General features: G+C 43.1%; 1 protein-coding gene across 1 annotated transcript in view; it reads right to left on the reverse strand.

Annotated features, from left to right (window-relative positions):
- Positions 1-17,034, reverse strand: part of LOC113406785 (coiled-coil domain-containing protein 169-like) — a 42,636-nt gene that overhangs the window by 8,786 nt on the left and 16,816 nt on the right. Inside the window, exons 5-6 of the mRNA XM_026653491.2 lie at positions 1,103-1,201; positions 835-888 (exon numbers count right to left, since the gene is read on the reverse strand). Coding sequence (XP_026509276.1) covers positions 835-888; positions 1,103-1,201 — 153 coding nt within the window. The remainder of the gene's footprint in view (positions 1-834; positions 889-1,102; positions 1,202-17,034) is intronic.

The raw sequence follows: 17,034 nt of genomic DNA on the forward strand, positions 1-17,034 counted from the left end.
TAGCCAGAAGCTGGGATGGATCACTTGATGATTATCTGTTCTGTTCATTCCCTCTGGGGCACCTGGCATTGGCCACTGTCAGAAGACAGGTTACTGGGCTACATGGACCTTTGGTCTGACCCAGGATGGCTGTTCTTATATTTAGCCAAAACAATGCTTTGGCTGAACATGCATTATTACATTTAAAAAAAAAAAAAGTTGAAGTCAGACTGAGAACCATCTTAAGAACTGCACAGCATGCTACAATACAGGAATCTGAGTATATAAGACCTGAGCTTAGTTCTTTACACCTGTGCCAGCAGGGACTAGATGCTGTATAGGGGCAGTGTAGTCAGCCCTTTGACAGGATGTATACACTGGACTTTTATTCTTAAGACTTTCCACCACTGTTGCCATCAGCTCAATTCCACCCAGGGGATGTGCAGGTATAGACTGTCCACTGGCATTTTAACCTCTGTGCCATCCAACTCTGCTCAGAGCAGGGCTAAAGGGTACAATGGTTAAAGCTCCAGTAGCCATCATGCCTTGTCTACTTTAGTGCTCCCACCAGCAATATAATGGGTGGGAAATTTTAAGACAAGAAGTCTGGTGTAAACAATGGCAGAGAGAGAGATGACAGACAGACAGACTTCCATCACTTTCTAGCAATCGCTCCAGCTAACTGAGGCCTGGCTCTGACGGGAACTATGCCTGGCTTTCCTTGGCTGGAATAAAACTCAGATTTGTATGAAGGAGAAAAAAATAAAGAAAAATAAAGAGTTAAACAGTAATGATCCTTCAAGTACCAGCTTGGGAGGAAAAAGATGATTAGGTTGCAAAGTTTTTGTTACTTACCTGTGAGATCTCTGCTAGGTACATGCGCCGTTCATCATTAGCCTTATGGTAAGCCTACATTTTAAAATAATGGGTAAATGGTTACAATCAAACAAAACAATTAGCATGGTTAATCAAAAGGGAAGGAACAAACACACGTACCACCCCAGGACTTTTTCATTTTATGTTTCATGGAATCATTACATTCTCTACACCAATGCTTTAGACATTTCAGACAGCATAACAGCTTCTAGAAAGGGCTGATTAGACAGATATGGCAGTAACAGACCTTTGCTTCTTGTTCCAGTCTAAGCTCATAATCCTTCAGTTGGTTCTGGAGACTTTTCTTTTCCTCTTCTAGTTGTTTAAGAAACTGGTTTAAGGAACCCTGCAGTTGTATACAAAATAAAATCAATAGGTTACAAATATTCCTGTTCTGAACAATGATACAAATTGTTTTCACAATCTAGATTCTGAGTTACAATCTTCAAGGTCTGTGTGCTTATGCTTAGAGCTACGGTTTTGTCACGGAGGTGGCGGAAATCATGGAATCTGTGACTTCCAAAGACTTCCGTGACTTCAGCCCTGGCGGCTGGGAACTGCATGGTCCCATTGCCTCCTGCAGCGGCAGGGAGCTATAAGATACCCCCGCTGCTGGAGGCAGTGGGCACCCAAGCTCTCAGCCACCATGGGCAGCAGAGGTACCCTGCAGCTCCCCGCTGCTGTGGGGGACATGGGAAACCACAGAGCTCCCCACCACCCGCCGTGGCAGGGGAACCCTGGCAGGTCCCTGGCCGCCGCAGGCAGGGGGTGGTGCAGAGGGACCCCCGCAGTCCCCAGCCACCATGGGGGCTAGGGAGACCCCCACAGCTCCCCACTGCGGTGGTGGCAGGGGGATTCCCACAGCGTTCCCTGCTGCTGGGGAGGGGGCAGAGGGACCCTGCAGCTCCCCTCTGCTGCTGGTGGCAGGGGGACCTTGGAGCTCTGAGCCCCCACAGGTGGTGGGGGGGCCCAGAGATCCCAGCATAAGACCGAGCTACAAGGGAGTTTGGTTGACCCATTACCAGAAAGCTGGCTCCCAGTATGTGACAGTAGAGAGTCCATGGATGGAGACTCTGTAGGAAGCAGTGTTATAGACAACGTATGGAAATAATTCCCCCATAATTTGGTCTGTCCTATCCTTGAGTTATGGTGTCACAGCAGGCAAACAGTTTAGATTGACAAGGACTCTCTTTTGGGTACAGTAATGTTGTTAATAAAGCTGCATCCCTTCTTTTCCACAAAAACATTCCTGGATGCTATTAAGTTTTCCCTGTGAATGATTTTCATTAGAGTCAAGAATTTATAATGGGTTTGGCCGAAGGTGAAGTGCTGTTAAAAGCTGCCACCACGCTGAAATAACCCCTCCTGCTGATTTTAATAAACAGAAATTGACAGCAGAGTCATGGCTTTCAAGAATGCTTCACCCATGGCTGAGCTGCTATTAACTTTAGTTTTCTATTATGACAGATACATTGGAGAAGACATGAAAAACCATTGTTTTTAAATTAAAATTGGAAGTCAAAACACCCTAGCTGCAGCTGAAACTCTGTTGCATATTACAAACCTCTCCCTATTATAGGATCTACGAGCCTACAGAGTGTTTACATTCAGCCCATTTGAAGAGAGAAAGAAATGGACAGAATCAGGAGGTAATTTTGCTAAATCCAACTACTGCCATATTCTACTTCATTATTACATCTGTGTCCCCACAGAATCAAAGAAGGAAGAGAAAGAAAAAGCTTTAACTCTGTCAACTCTAGGAGACTGAATTTTGGTTGAAAGAAAGTTTTACTAGCCATCTCTACCTGACAGCATTTTGGAGAGTGTAACCACCTGACATACAGTAACTCCTCACTTAACGCTGCAGTTGTGTTTCTGAAAAATGAGACTTTAAGCGAAACGATGCTAAGCGAATCCAATTTCCCATAAGATTTAATGTAAATGAGGGGGTTAGGTTCCAGACAAAAGTCTGGTTTTTCACCAGACAAAAGACTAATTATATATATAGATATAGATATAGATATATACACACACACACATATATATATATACATACATACACACTGTGTATATATATACACACACATTTACACACACACAGTATAAGTTTTAAACAAACAATTTAATACTGGTACATAGTGATGATGATTGTGAAGCTTGGTTGACGTGGAGGAGACAGAGGGTGGGATATTTCGCAGGGAATGCCTTACTGCTAAATGATGAACTAGCATTTGGCTGAGCCCTCAAGGGTTAACTCGTTGTTAATGTATTCTCACTCTACAAGGCAGCAGACAGAGAGACACACCGTGTGCGTGAGAGAGAGAGATGCACATTTCCCCTTTAAGTAGCTCACCCCATTCTTAAGTACACTGCCTTGTTAATTAGATCAGCTTGCTGAGACCACAGCTGCTGCCTGGAAGCTCCCTCCATCCTGAACCCTGTCGTGTGTGTCCCCCCCCCCATGGAAATGGGGTAAGCGGGGTGCAGGAGCAGGGGGGAGGGGACACCCTGACATTAGCCCCCCACTTCCTCCCTCCCCCTTTACAGCAAGCAGGAGTCTCTGGGAGCAGCTCCAAGGCAGAGGGCAGGAGCAGCACATGGCAGTGGGGGGAGGGACAGCTGAATGCCGGCAATTGCTAGCCTGCTGGGCAGCTGTAGCACAGGGAACTTAGGGGAGCGGGGAACTGATACGGGGGCTGCCAGTCCACCCTGATTCCAAGCCCCCACTACCTAGTTCCAACGGGCTACTCTTCCTGCAAGCAGTGGACAAAGCAGGTGGCTACCAAACGACATTAGAAGGGAGCAATGCACAACTTTAAACGAGCATGTTCCCTAATTGATCAGCAACGTAACGACAAAACAACGTTAACTGGGACGACTAAGTGAGGAGTTACTGTACTTGTAACACACTTTGTTTGTGTCCCACACAAAACTCCTCCCAACAGTAGATGGGAGTTCATGCTACTGTTTTAATTGTTCGGAGCAAGTCCAAGCATCACCACATGCCCCTGCACTGGATCATTCTATAGTGCTGGTGTTGCAGCTATAGCTGCAGCAGAGCAACTGAGTAACTTTTTAGTGACTCTTCTGGTCAAATTTCTAAACTCTATGGCCACTTGACCCTAGGGATCAAGTCTTCTAGAAGTCCCTCACTGAACACAATGACATGTACATACCTCTAGTCCCATAGCAGGCACTTTTTAAGCCAAAATGTTCTTCAAGATCACTGTGTTCCAGTACTCAGTTTGCTTTTGGATCTGGGATAATTTCTTCTCAGAAGTTATCCTACAGTTGTGCTAGCAGCTGACCCAAGGTAGATGCCAGGACACTCACTGAACAATGGTTAGATCCAATCCCAGGTAACCCAGACTATTTAGCACACCATTGCTTTTGACAGGTGAATGCATATCTGGCCCAGCAGTGCAAAGAGAAAACTAAAGGCACATCAAAACAAGGCTGGTAGCTGCACCTTCACATGCGTTTGAACAGATGCTAGTTCCTGGGTGTTTATGGAGACTGAAATGATCCTTGACAACAGTAAAGCCCAAAGAGGAAGGAGAGGGCACCTATGTCACAGGCGGTATTAGAGGCATTTGCTGGACTGTTGGGAGATGGGGGAACCATCTACACAAGCTATGTATTATGCTATGTATTATTTGTACTTTTCTGCATGGCCGAGGGCTACGCCTACATGAACACTGCCATTGCTATTAAGGAACAGGCAGACAGTCACAAGTGAGGGCAGAAGTCCCTCTCTTACTTCAACTCAGTCACTTGAACAGACACTGCAGGACCCTTCCTCACATCCCCTGATGTGATAGACAAAAAAAAAATCAAATCAAGTGGCCTGCCCTCTGCCAAGCCCCCACCAGCAGTAATCCGATTCCTCAAGCTCAGTACAGGGGCCCACCCAGAGTCAGTTACCATCATGGGAAGTGGATTCTGCTGGAGCATCTCCCCAGGAGCGGCAAAATAAAGTCTGTTCTGGCTCTCTGGTGACCTTGGTGCTCTACTGAAAAACAAACTATCACCACCTTCAAACTTCTGCAGACAGCTAGCTCTGCATTTTTCAGCTCTTCAAGAACAAATCTGGCTCTCTGAACAAACAGAAAATGCCCTGAACCTCCAGTGCACTCTCTGTTTTGGGATAAAATGCCAAAACAGACTGCAGTTGTCAGTGAGTTATAGGATTTGACCCCATCTCCCATAATTCCTTTAGACAATCCAAATGCCTTGCACAATTTCCCACAAAGTATCACTTCCAGGGCCTGAGGAATAGGTAGCTCATAGACAGCAGTGCATCTAGTGCAGGGGAGAACTGCACCCAAACCAGAAGGGTTAGTGTTGATGCACTGCACTGTTAAGTTGCAACGCTTCAGTTCCCGAGTGTAAACAAGGCAGAGTTAAGGTTTCACAAGCAAATTTTATTTTAGCATTTCCTTACTTTTGGGCACTCCACTCTGCATTCGTGTAACATGCTTTCTGAAGGGATTTGACTCATCTGCATGGTCTTAAATCATTTTCAACACCAGCTCAAAGTAATTTGCTGAAAATAATTTTCCAAAATGGTTCAGTTTCCTAGCTCATACCTCTGGTAGTACCCTAATTCCTATGTTTTCTACCAGAAAAAAGGTCTAGAAAAAAATTCTATAATATATCTAAAGTATTTATATGGCCCTCATCACTGTAGTATCTGAGCATCTCACAATCTAATGTATTTATCTTCACAATTCTTCAGTGAGGTAGAGAAGTACTATTAGCCCCATTTTGCATATGGAGAAATGAACCAGAGAGGCTAAATGACTTGCCCAAGGTCACACATGGAGCCTGTGGAGGAGCAGAGACTTGAACCCAAGTTCTAAGCTAACGCTCTAACAACGGGATCATCCTTCTTTCATAATAAGGAACTATTTGCTAAACAAAACACTTATGTACTGCACACAATGAACACTGAATGAGGCAAGCTCTGCTGCAGAGCTCTTCCTTCTTGAGCACATACTTTGGGTTTTAGATGAGGCAGGGAACAATATAGACTACACGTTTACTTATGTGAAAAACCTCTCTAGATATTCAAACACTGGAAGAGATGAAACAATGTTTCAGAAAATGGACTGAAGAAAATTTAAACCAGTAAAACTTCAAAGATATTCTAAGCGCTAACTCTGCTAGGGCAGATCATAAGTTACCTTCAGCTCCTATCACATAAGCAGTAACTGAAGAATCAACTGAGATGTTATCTATGGTGCATCTAGCCACAAGTGTAGCTGCACAAAGCAAGAATCCAGCCAAGCTGAATCCAGCCAAACCCCTAAGGGGTGTGTTCACCTTCAATTAACTCTCTGAGAAAAGAGGGGATAAAAACTCATTGAAACAGATGCAACTCAAGAGGCTTACAGCAACGTGAGCAGCTTTCTGTACAAAGAAGTGAAACAGCACAAAAGAAGAAGCTCACAGCAAACAGCTCAAAGAACACAGACACACAGCACAGACAAGTCTCAGCTAAAAACAAGGACTAGCAAGAGCCCACAGGAGAACTAACCCTCTGAAGGGGACAGAAACCCAGCCTACCTATGTCAGACTCCACTTAGGAGAATAAAATAATCCAGATCCACCTGTGGATAGTAAATTGCCTAAGTAGCTGGGCGGCAGCTCATTAGGTAAGGCGCACCTGGGCCTAAATAAAGACTTATGAGGACTCATTTACTAGGCCCCAGAATAGGAGTATTTCTCAGGGGAGCTGATTAGAGAACTTGCCAGACAAAGAGAACTAGGAAAGGTGTTTCTGGAGGGATCAAGTTCCCCAAGGAGCAAAGCCATAGAGAGGCTTGATTCCAGCAAAAGGATCTTACCAGACAGCGGTCAAAGGTCTAGGTCACTGGGGAAATACAAGCCGCTCCAGTGAGGAGCTGGAGTAGTTTAACCTATGCAGGGGCTGTGAGTCCAGAGAAAGAACCCTTCACCAGGTGATGCCTGGAGAGCTGAGTCCTGAAGAGGTTCCTGGCCTAAGAGGGCCTTACTGGTGAAGAGGCTGGATGGAGGGCCTTAGGTGGGGGGCTGACTAAGATTAGCTTGCTAGAACACTGGAGTGAAGACTAATTTGACCATTAATGACTGCTTCTTGGAGCAGGTAGGCCTGGAACCCACAAGGGGAGAGGCATTTCTTGATTTAGTCTTAAATGGAGCACAGGATCTGGTCCAAGAGGTGAATATAACTGAACTGCTTGGTAATAGCGACTATAATGTAATTCAATTTTACATCCTTGTAGGGGGGAGGGGGAAAATACCACCACAGTGGTATTTTACTTCAGATAAGGGAACTCCATGAAAATGAAGAAGCTAGTTAGACTCAAATTAAAAGGAACAGTCACAAAAGTGAAATGCCTGCAAGCTGCATGGAAATTTTTAAAAACACCGTAATACTGGTTCAAATTAAATGTATATCCCAGATTAAAAATAACAGTAAGAGAACCAAAAAAATGCCATCGTGGCTAAACAACAGAATAAAAGAAGTGGTTAGAGGTAAAAAAGCATCCTTTAAAAACTGGAAGTCAAATCCTACTGAGGAAAATAGAAAGGAGCATAAACTGTCAAGTGTAAAAGCATAATTAGGCAGACCAAAAAAGAATTTGATGAGCAACTAGCAAAAGATTCAAACTAATAGAAATAATTTAAATACATTAGAAGCAGGAAGTCTGCCAAACAATCAGTGGGGTCACTGGATGATCAAGGTGCTAAATCAAAGGAGCACTTAAGGAAGACAAGGGCATTGTAGAGAAGCTAAATGAATTCTTTGTATTAGGCCTGGTCTACACTAGGACTTTAATTCGGATTTAGCTGCCTTAATCCGAATTAACCCTTCACCCGTCCACACTACAGAGCCAGTTAATTCGAATTAAAGGGCCCTTTAAATCGATTTCTGTACTCCACCTCGACGAACGGAGTAGAGCCTAAATCGATTTTGTTAATTCGAATTAGGGTTAGTGTGGACGCACACCACCGAATTACTGTGGTTTAAAACCGAATTAAGGTGCTTAGTGTGGCCGCGCACAATCGAATTTATACAACCTGTTTCCCAAATTCGAATTATCTAAATTCGGATTAATCCTGTAGTGTAGACATACCCTTAGTCTTCACTGCAAAGGATCTGAGGGAGATTCCCACACCCGAGCCATTCTTTTTAGGTCCAAATCTGAGGAACTGCCCCAGATTGAGGTGTCAATACAGGAGGTTTTGGAACAAACTGATAAATTAAATAGTATTAAGTAAGGCTGTCAAGCGATTAAAAAAATTGATCGCACTGTTAAACAATAATAGAATACCATTTATTTAAATATTTTCAGATGTTTTCTACATTTTCAAATATATTGATTTCAATTACAACACAGAATACAAAGTGTACAGTGCTCACTTTATATTTATTTTTGATTACTAGTATTTGCACTATAAAAAAAAATGAATAGTATTTTTCAACTCACCTAATATATGTACTGTAGTGCAATATCTTTATCATGAAAGTTGAACTTACAAATGCAGAATTATGTAAAAAAAAAAATAAAACTGCATTAAAAATAAAACAATGTAAAATTTTAGAGCCTGCAAGTCTATTCACTCCTACTTCTTGTTGAGCCAATCGCTCAGACAAACAAGTTTGTTTGCATTTACAGGACATAATTCTACCCTCTTCTTATTTACAGTGTCACCTGAAAGTGAACAGGCATTTGCACGGCACTGTTGTAGCCAGCTGTGACAAACTGGGAATGTTCTCAATGTGTTCTTTGAATACTGATGAGGGAGTATTGACCTGGGAAGGTTGCAGGGGAGTTTTGCTGGGACTGTCTGCACTGGGGGATGGGAGACTTTCCTTGAGGGAAGATACCTGAGCATGTAACATGAGAACCCAGGAAGGGGGTTGGAGGCCAGGTGACACCTCTGCCCAGGAAACTGGACAAAAGGCAGGGGGAGGAGCCGGGGGGAGGCTGAGTGACATGGCTGGAGGACGTTTCAGTTTGGAGCTGGCTGGGAAAATGGAGGGGAGCCCAGATGGGGCTCTGGCCTCCTTGGGGCCCCCCAAGATGGACCTAGTTGAGGGGGTCCGGTTGTCTGTACCTGCAAGACCTGTCTTGGACTGTTCCTGTCATCTAAATAAACCTTCTGTTTTCCTGGCTAGCTGAGAGTCATGGTGAATCGCAGGAAGGGGGGTGCAGGGCCTTGTCTCCCCCACCCTCCGTGACACCAGCATAGCAAGATATTTACGTGCCAGATGCGCTGAAGATTTATATGTCCCTTCATGCTTCAACCACCATTCCAGGGGACATGCTTCCATGCTGATGACAGGTTCTGCTTGATAACAATCCAAACCAGTGCGGATGGACGCATGTTCATTTTCATTATCTGAGTCAGATGCCACCAGTAGAAGGTTGATTTTCTTTTTTGGTGGTTCGGGTTCTGTAGTTTCCACCCTGGAGTGTTGCTCTTTTATGACTTCTGAAAGCATGCTCCACACCTTGTCCTTGTCAGATTTTGGAAAGCACGTCAGATTCTTAAACCTTGGGTCGAGTGCTGTAGCTATCTTTAGAAATCTCACATTGGTACCGTCTTTGCATTTTGTCAAATCTGAAGTGAAAGTGTTCTAAAAATGAACATGTGCTGGGTCATCATCCAAGACTGCTATAACATGAAATATATGACAGAATGTGGGTAAAACAGAGCAGGACGGGGACATACAATTCTCCCCCAAGGAGTTCAGTCACAAATTTAATTAACGCATTATTTTTTAACACGCGTCGGCTGCATGGAAGCATGTCCTGTGGAATGTTGGCTGAAGCATGAAGGGGCATACGAATGTTTAGCATATCTGGCATGTAAATACCTTGCAATGCCGCTACAAAAGTGCCATGCAAATGCCTGTTCTCATGTTCTGGTGACATTGTAAATAAGAAGAGGGCAGCATTATCTCCTGTAAATGTAAACAAACTTGTTTGTCTTAGCCATTGGCTGAACAAGAAGTAGGACTGAGTGGACTTGTAGGCTCTGAGGTTTTACATTGTTTTGTTTTTGAGTGCAGTTATGTAACAAACAAAAAAATCTACATTTGTAAGTTTCACTTTCACGATAAAGAGATTTCACTACAGTACTTGTATGAGATAAATTGAAAAATACTATTTCTTTTGTTTATCATTTTTACAGTGCAAATATTTGTAATAAAAAATAATATACACTTTGATTTCTATTACAACACAGAATACAATATATATGAAAATGTAGAAAAACATCCAAAATATTTAATACATTTCAATTGTTATTCTATTGTTTAACAGTGTGATTAAAACTGTGATTAATTGTGATTAACTTTTTAATCGTGATTAATTTTTTTTAGTTAATCGCGTGAGTTAACTGAGATTAATCGACAGCCCTAGTATTAAGTTACCAGGACCTGAAGGTATTTACCCACGAGTTCTGCAGTTTCATATTTTAGTTCCTTCAGAACTACTATCTGTGGTATGTAACCTATCACTTAAATCATCTTCTGTATCAGATGGCTGGAGGATAGCTAATGTGACAAGTTTTTTAAAAAGGCTTCAGAGGTGATCCTAGCAATAACAAAGGTAAGCCTAACTTCAGTATCAGGCAAACTGGTTGAAACTATAGTAAAGCACAGAATTATCAGACACATAGATGGGGAAGAGTCAGCATGGCTATTGTAAAGGGAAATCATGCCTCACCAATCTGTTAGAATTCTTTGAGGGGGTCAAAAACATATGGAGAAGGGTGATCCAGTTAGGGTTGCCCTGTGTCCGGTTTTCGACTGGAACAGTTGACAAGGGATCCTGGTGGGCTCCGGTCAGCACCACTGACCAGGGTGCTAAAAGTCCGGTTGGCGGCGCAGTGGGGCTAAGGCAGGATCCCTGCCTGCCCTGGCTCCGTGCGGCTCCCAGAAGTGGACGGCATGTCCCCGTGGCCCCTAGGTGCAGGGGCGGCCAGGGAGGCTCTGTGCGCTGCCCCGGCCCCGAGTGCCGCCCATCATTGGCTGGGAACCATGGCCAATGGGAGCTGCAGGGGCAGTGCCTGCAGGTGCGGGCAGCGCGCAGAACCGCCTGGCTGCCCCTGCGCCTAGGAGCTGGATATGCCAGCCGTTTCTGGGAGCCACTTCAGGTAAGCGCTGCCCGGCTGGAGCCCGCACCATGAATCCCCTCCCACACCCCAATCCCCTGCCCCAGCCCTGAGCCCCATCCTGCACCCAAACTCCCTCCTGGAGCTTGCACCCCACACCCTCTCCCGCACCCCAACCCCCTGCCCCAGTCCAGAGCCCCCTCCTGCACCCTGAACCCCTCATTTCTGGCCCCACCCAGGGCCCCCAGTCAGAGCACTCACCCTCTCCCGCACCCCAACCCCCTGCCCCATCCCAGTGAATATGAGTGAGGGTGGGGGAGAGCAAGCAACTAAGAGAGGGGGGATGGAGTGAGCGAGGGTGGGGCCTCGGAGAAGGGATGGGGCAGGGCCTCGAGGCAGGTGTTTGGTTTTGTGTGATTAGAAAGTTGTCAACCCTAGATCCAGTGGATATAGTGTACTTGCACCTTCAGAAACCTTTGGCAAGGTGCCTCACCAAAGGCTTTAAAGCAAAGTAAGCAGTCATGGGATAAGGGGGAAGGTCTTCTCATGGATTGGTAACTGGTTAAAAGATAGGAAACAAAGGGTTACGAATAAATGGTCAGTTTTCAGAATGGAGAAAGGTAAATAGTGGTGTCCCCCAGGATCTGTACTGGGACCCAGGGTCGGATTTAGGGGCAGGCGACCCAGGTGACCCAGGGGTGCTGTTTTTGTTTTTAGTGAAAAAAAGGAAAACAGAATGTTTGGAGTAACATGTTTCAGGTATTCCATATGTGGATTAGTTTTTCACTAACCTCCTAGGATGTTCTGGACCTTTGTGGAATCTTGTGGAAACTTCCAGATTTTCTGAGAACAACATTTTCCTTGAATTTTCTAGAATGTTGTCAGCCATGCCCTCATGGGTATATACGGGATGGGGCATCGCCAGTCAGTCAGTGAGAACGAAGTGAAGTGAGAGCGCAGCTGCGATATTGTGAATCTTGTTTTTTTGTGTAATTGTGAAAATGTACTTGTGTTTTAAGACTTGAAGAGTGTAAGTAGTGACTAATAAAGGACATATTTAATGAGACACCAGAGATATTTATTGAACCCCTATCTAAGCAGCAATATAAAAGAACTACTGTTACTTCTTTTGCCATGCTTAACATGTAATGTTTGATGAGTTTCTAAGATTGCGGAACATAGCCTTTTGCTCTCCATGATACTGTCTATTTTCCCCCATAGAAAATAAAAGATGCCCCCAAAGAAGCCTTCAGGAGTTCAGTATAGGAAGCAAAAAGCTCAACTGCAATCTAGTTTGCAGCAAAGGGGAAACGAGATCGGAAAATATCTGAAACAGAATAATATAGACCGGGCATTAGGCAGTAGCAATCGTCTCAGCGCAGAAGAAATTGAGGAGCGAAGCGTAAATGATGGAACTCCTAATACTAAGGAATTAGCAGATTTACCTGAAGATAAGGAATGGAGATGTGAGGAAAGTAATGGAGAATCATCCAGTTTTCCTTGTGCCATAAAGGAGAGTGATGATAAAGAAGAATGTGACTCACATGAAAAGGAGAGTAATAACAAAGAAAAATCTGGTTTACATGAAAAGGAGAGAAACGATAAAGAAGAATCAGCCTTGCATGATGACAGAAACAGCAGTGAGAAAAATTGCACACCACAAATTGATATATCAGATCCTGCTTTACGGCCGGCGATCCTAAACTGTGCCAATATTGATAATACAATTTTGAACAGGCCAGGCAAAATCGAGGATATGACGTTTCCAGTAAATACGCAGAAGTGCCACTTCTCAAAGTCACACTGTGAAAGAGTGCTTGAGAATGTGAGAAACTGAACTGGCATTGGCTAGTTTACTCAAAATCAATTGACAAGGTGTTCTATTTTTGTAGCAAAATATTTGACAAGAATGCCAAATTGTTGCTTGCACTTTCCAGGTACAATTACTGGCATAACTTAGCTGATGCTCTAAAGCAACATGAAAAGTCACCTAGCCATTTTACAGCCTACTCCAAATGGATGGAGTCTACTCCAGGCTCAAGCAGAATACATGCATAGACACATAAAAACAGTGTATTTGAGAAATGTGCTTGAGTGTCTGATCTCAATTACTCTCTTCCTTGCAGAGAGTAATTTGGCTTTCTGGGGCTTGTTGGATAAGTTGTTCACTGAACATAACAGTAATTTCCTTGGTTTGGTAGAGCTCCTTGGGAAATACAATGATGTCATGCGTGAGCACATACACCGAGTAGTTTGTAAAGAAGCTCCATTACTGCAGGCTTATGACGCCCTGATGGAACTGATGCAGTCAAGTAAAGCTGAGGCCGGAATCTGACATGAGGAGTAAAGTCTGGCAAACCAGTTGTGGTTTGGCATGATATCCTGTTCCAAGTAAATGTTGTAAGGAAGGCATTAAAAACTCAATCGATGGACATCGCGATTGCTACTACTTTGATGAGAAGCTGCCTTGACTTCATTGTGGCCTACAGAGAGAATGGATTTGAAGATGACATCTCTGCTGCCAAAGAAATGGCGGAAAACTTAGGAGTTGATTCTGTCTTCAAGGAAACTTGGATTCATTGGAAAAAGATACATTTAGGTTACGAGGGCAGAGATGAGGTGATGGGAAGCTCAGAAGAAAAATTCAAGAGGGAGGGTTTTTTGTTCTCTTGTTGACACTGCTTGAATGTCCATTAAAGAAAGGTTTGGACAAATGAAGCACCACAAAAAAGACCTGGGTTTTTTTGTATGACCGTAGTAAGCTGCCGGAGGACAGGAAAACACTCTTGAACAGTTGTATGGACCTTCACTGGACAGAGACACGGGGAATGTTCGGATGTCAATGATTAAGACCTCTATGTTGAATTGGACAACATCTGTCACATTTTGCCACATGGGAAGCACTCTCCACTTCAAGTTCTCCAATTGATTCATGATGCAGAGCTGAAGGACATTTTATCTAATGTATGGATAGCTTTGAGGATTCTGTTCATGCTGCCAGTCACAGTCGCGAGTGGTGAGCGCAGCTTTTCGAAGCTCAGGCTCATTAAAATATATCTTCTATCGACCGACTATGGCCAACGAGAGACTGACATGGTTTTCTATTTTATCGCTTGAAAAGGCCATTGGCCAGTCTTTGGATCTCTCTGACGCTGTGCTTCATTTTGCGAGGGCAAAGGCAAGAAAAACGACCTTTTGAACTAAAGGACTAGGGTTAGAGTGACCAGATAGCAAGTGTAAAAAATCGGACGGGGGTGGGGGGTAATAGGTGCCTATATAAGAAAAGGCCCCCAAAATCGGGACTGTCCCTATAAAATTGGGACATCTGGTCACCCTAACTAGGGTTGACATTCTAAGGCTGTCACCTACTGTAACACTATTTAATGCTTGTCCACCCAATGTTGGTGCACAGTTCAATTTCTTGATGTTAGTACATTTCAGTTATTCTTAAAATTAAAGTTTCTATACGCTTAGACAAAATTATTTTTTTTAATTTGCTTATATATGGCATGAATAAATACAGATTTACAGATCTTAGCGGGCAAATTTATCGTCTTATATGACAGGGATAAATCATGCATGCAAATCGTGCATCAAAGTCGTGAAATGGACTACAAATGCAATAAAAATAAGGTATTCAAAAGTTTAACAAATGGAGGGGGGGCACCGAATACACTGCTTGCCTGGGGTGCTATTCGGTTTAATACCAGCCCTGCTGGGAGCAGTGCTATTCAACATATTCAGAAATGACTGGAAAAAGGGGTAAATAGTGAGGTGGCAAAATTTGCAGATGATACAAAACTGCTCAAGATAGTTAAGTCTACAGCAGACTGCGAAGAGCTACAAAGGGATCTCACAAAACTGGGTGACTGGATGACAAAATGGCAGATGAAGTTCAATATTGATGAATGCAAAGTACAGCACATTGGAAAACATAATCCCAACTATATATACAAAATGATGGGGTCCAATTAGCTGTTACCACTCAAGAAAGAGATCTTGGATAGTGGATAGTTGTGGATAGTTCTCTGAAAAGATCCACTCAATGTGCAGTAGCAGTAAAAAAAAACTAACAATGTTAGGAACCATTAGGAAAGGTATAGATAATAAGACAGAAAATATCATTATGCTACTATATAAATCCATGGTATGCCCACATCTTGAATACTCCGTGCATTTCTGGTTGCCCCATCTAAAAAAAAAAGATATATTTTAAATGGAAGAGGTACAGAGAAGGGAAAAACCATGATTAAGGATACAGAACAGCTTCCATATGAGGAGAGATTGAAAAGACTGGGACTGTTCAGCTTAGAAAAGACATGACTAAGGGGGCATATGAGAGAGATCTATACAATCATGATGGTGTGGAGAAAGTGAATAAGGAAGTGTTATTTATCCCTTCACATAACACAGGAACCATCTGTCACCCAATGAAATTAATAGGCAGCAGATTTAAAACAAAACAAAGAAGAACTTCTTCACACAATGTACAGTCAACCTGTGGAACTCATTGCCGCGGATGCTGTGAAGGCCAAAACTATAACTGGGTTCAAAAAAGAATTAGATAAGTTCATGGAGGATAGGTCCATCAATGGCTATTAGCCAAGATGGTAAGGTAAGCAATCCCATGCTGTAGGTGTACCTAAGCCTCTGACTGTCAGAAGCTGGGACGGGACAACAGGGGATGGATCACTTGATAATTGCACTGTTCTGTTTATTCCCTCTGAAGCATCTGGCATAGACCACTGTCGGAAGATAGGATACTGGGCTAGATGAACCATTGGTCCAGCCTAGTGTGGCTATTCTTATGTTAATGTCTATACTATGTTCAGACTTTGGTTAAATAAACTGGACTCCTGAAAGGGCAACGTTCACTATATGTGGGCCTTACTTAACTAATTGATAGCCCAAAAAAGGAAACTGAGGCAGGGACTCACCTGTGGTGTTGTGACTGACTGCAGGGGGTGCACCAGAGTGACCTCCACACCATTATCTCCCTCTTTTATCCAGCACTGACCTGTGAGAATATGCTGCCACCTAGCCTCAAGATTGAGTGGGTGGGATAAATTCTGATCTAAACCCTGAAAAAGTCAGGATAACTTTATTGCTGAAATTGGTTTAATTAAATATTGTCATTCTTGTAAATTAAGGTTTATTAACAACTTCTTCTGCTAAACCCTGAATAGCCGGACAATGTATTCCTGGAAAGGAGACATAAGCTGACTAAGGGATTTAAAATTCTTAGTTTTCATTAAACTGCCTATCAAGTCACTCTGAGTGAGTTGATGGGCTAAAAGACATGCTGCAATTTTAAAATAATACCTTGAGAGACTTCTTTACATAACTGAATTCTTCACTAGCAAATATGTTATTGGCCCAATGATCCATCAAGTCTAATTTCCAGCAGTGACCAATATCCAAAGCTTCACAGTAAAGGGAAACCCCCCCAATTAATCTTTTCTGCATTTATCCCCACGCTTTTTCTTTTTTTATTCCCTCCGAAGTATGCTGTTGACTTAACACCTGCCAGCAAATGAAATTATGCAGATTTATATTACAGTTGGATTTTAAAACCACCCACACAAGCTGTTTTCACAGTGGATTTTTCAGTGTATTGCTACCACTAGGAATGCAGATGACAATTTCCATCAATCACTCCTCCATATCCACAGTGACAAACAGGTGACATCATCAACGTAGAAAACTTACTTTCACCAGAGACTGACTTGAGCTATCTAATGGTCTAGCAGCAATTCACTCCAGCCTTAATCCTCTTCGATTTTCCTCTACCAGGTAGCCACATAAGCAATACATTTGTTTGGCACGTAAAAAAAACCATGAAGCCTCTACAATCTATTCTACTTGACATTTGAAATCACATGTAGTTTCACCCAGAAAATAAACTCTTTTCCTTCCAACACCAGGAGGTATGTCTATCAGCTGAAGTAATTAAATCTAAAACCTAGTGCAAAAAGTAATGCTGCATCTTTCATGTTTCTGAAATTGAACTCCATTTTTAGCTCTATTGATAAACTGTCACTAATTTCCTACTGTAATAATTACTGTGAC

This window comes from Terrapene carolina, unplaced genomic scaffold, assembly GCF_002925995.2.
Source record: "Terrapene carolina triunguis isolate 2854851 unplaced genomic scaffold, T_m_triunguis-2.0 Scaffold139, whole genome shotgun sequence".
NCBI lineage: Eukaryota > Metazoa > Chordata > Testudines > Emydidae > Terrapene > Terrapene triunguis.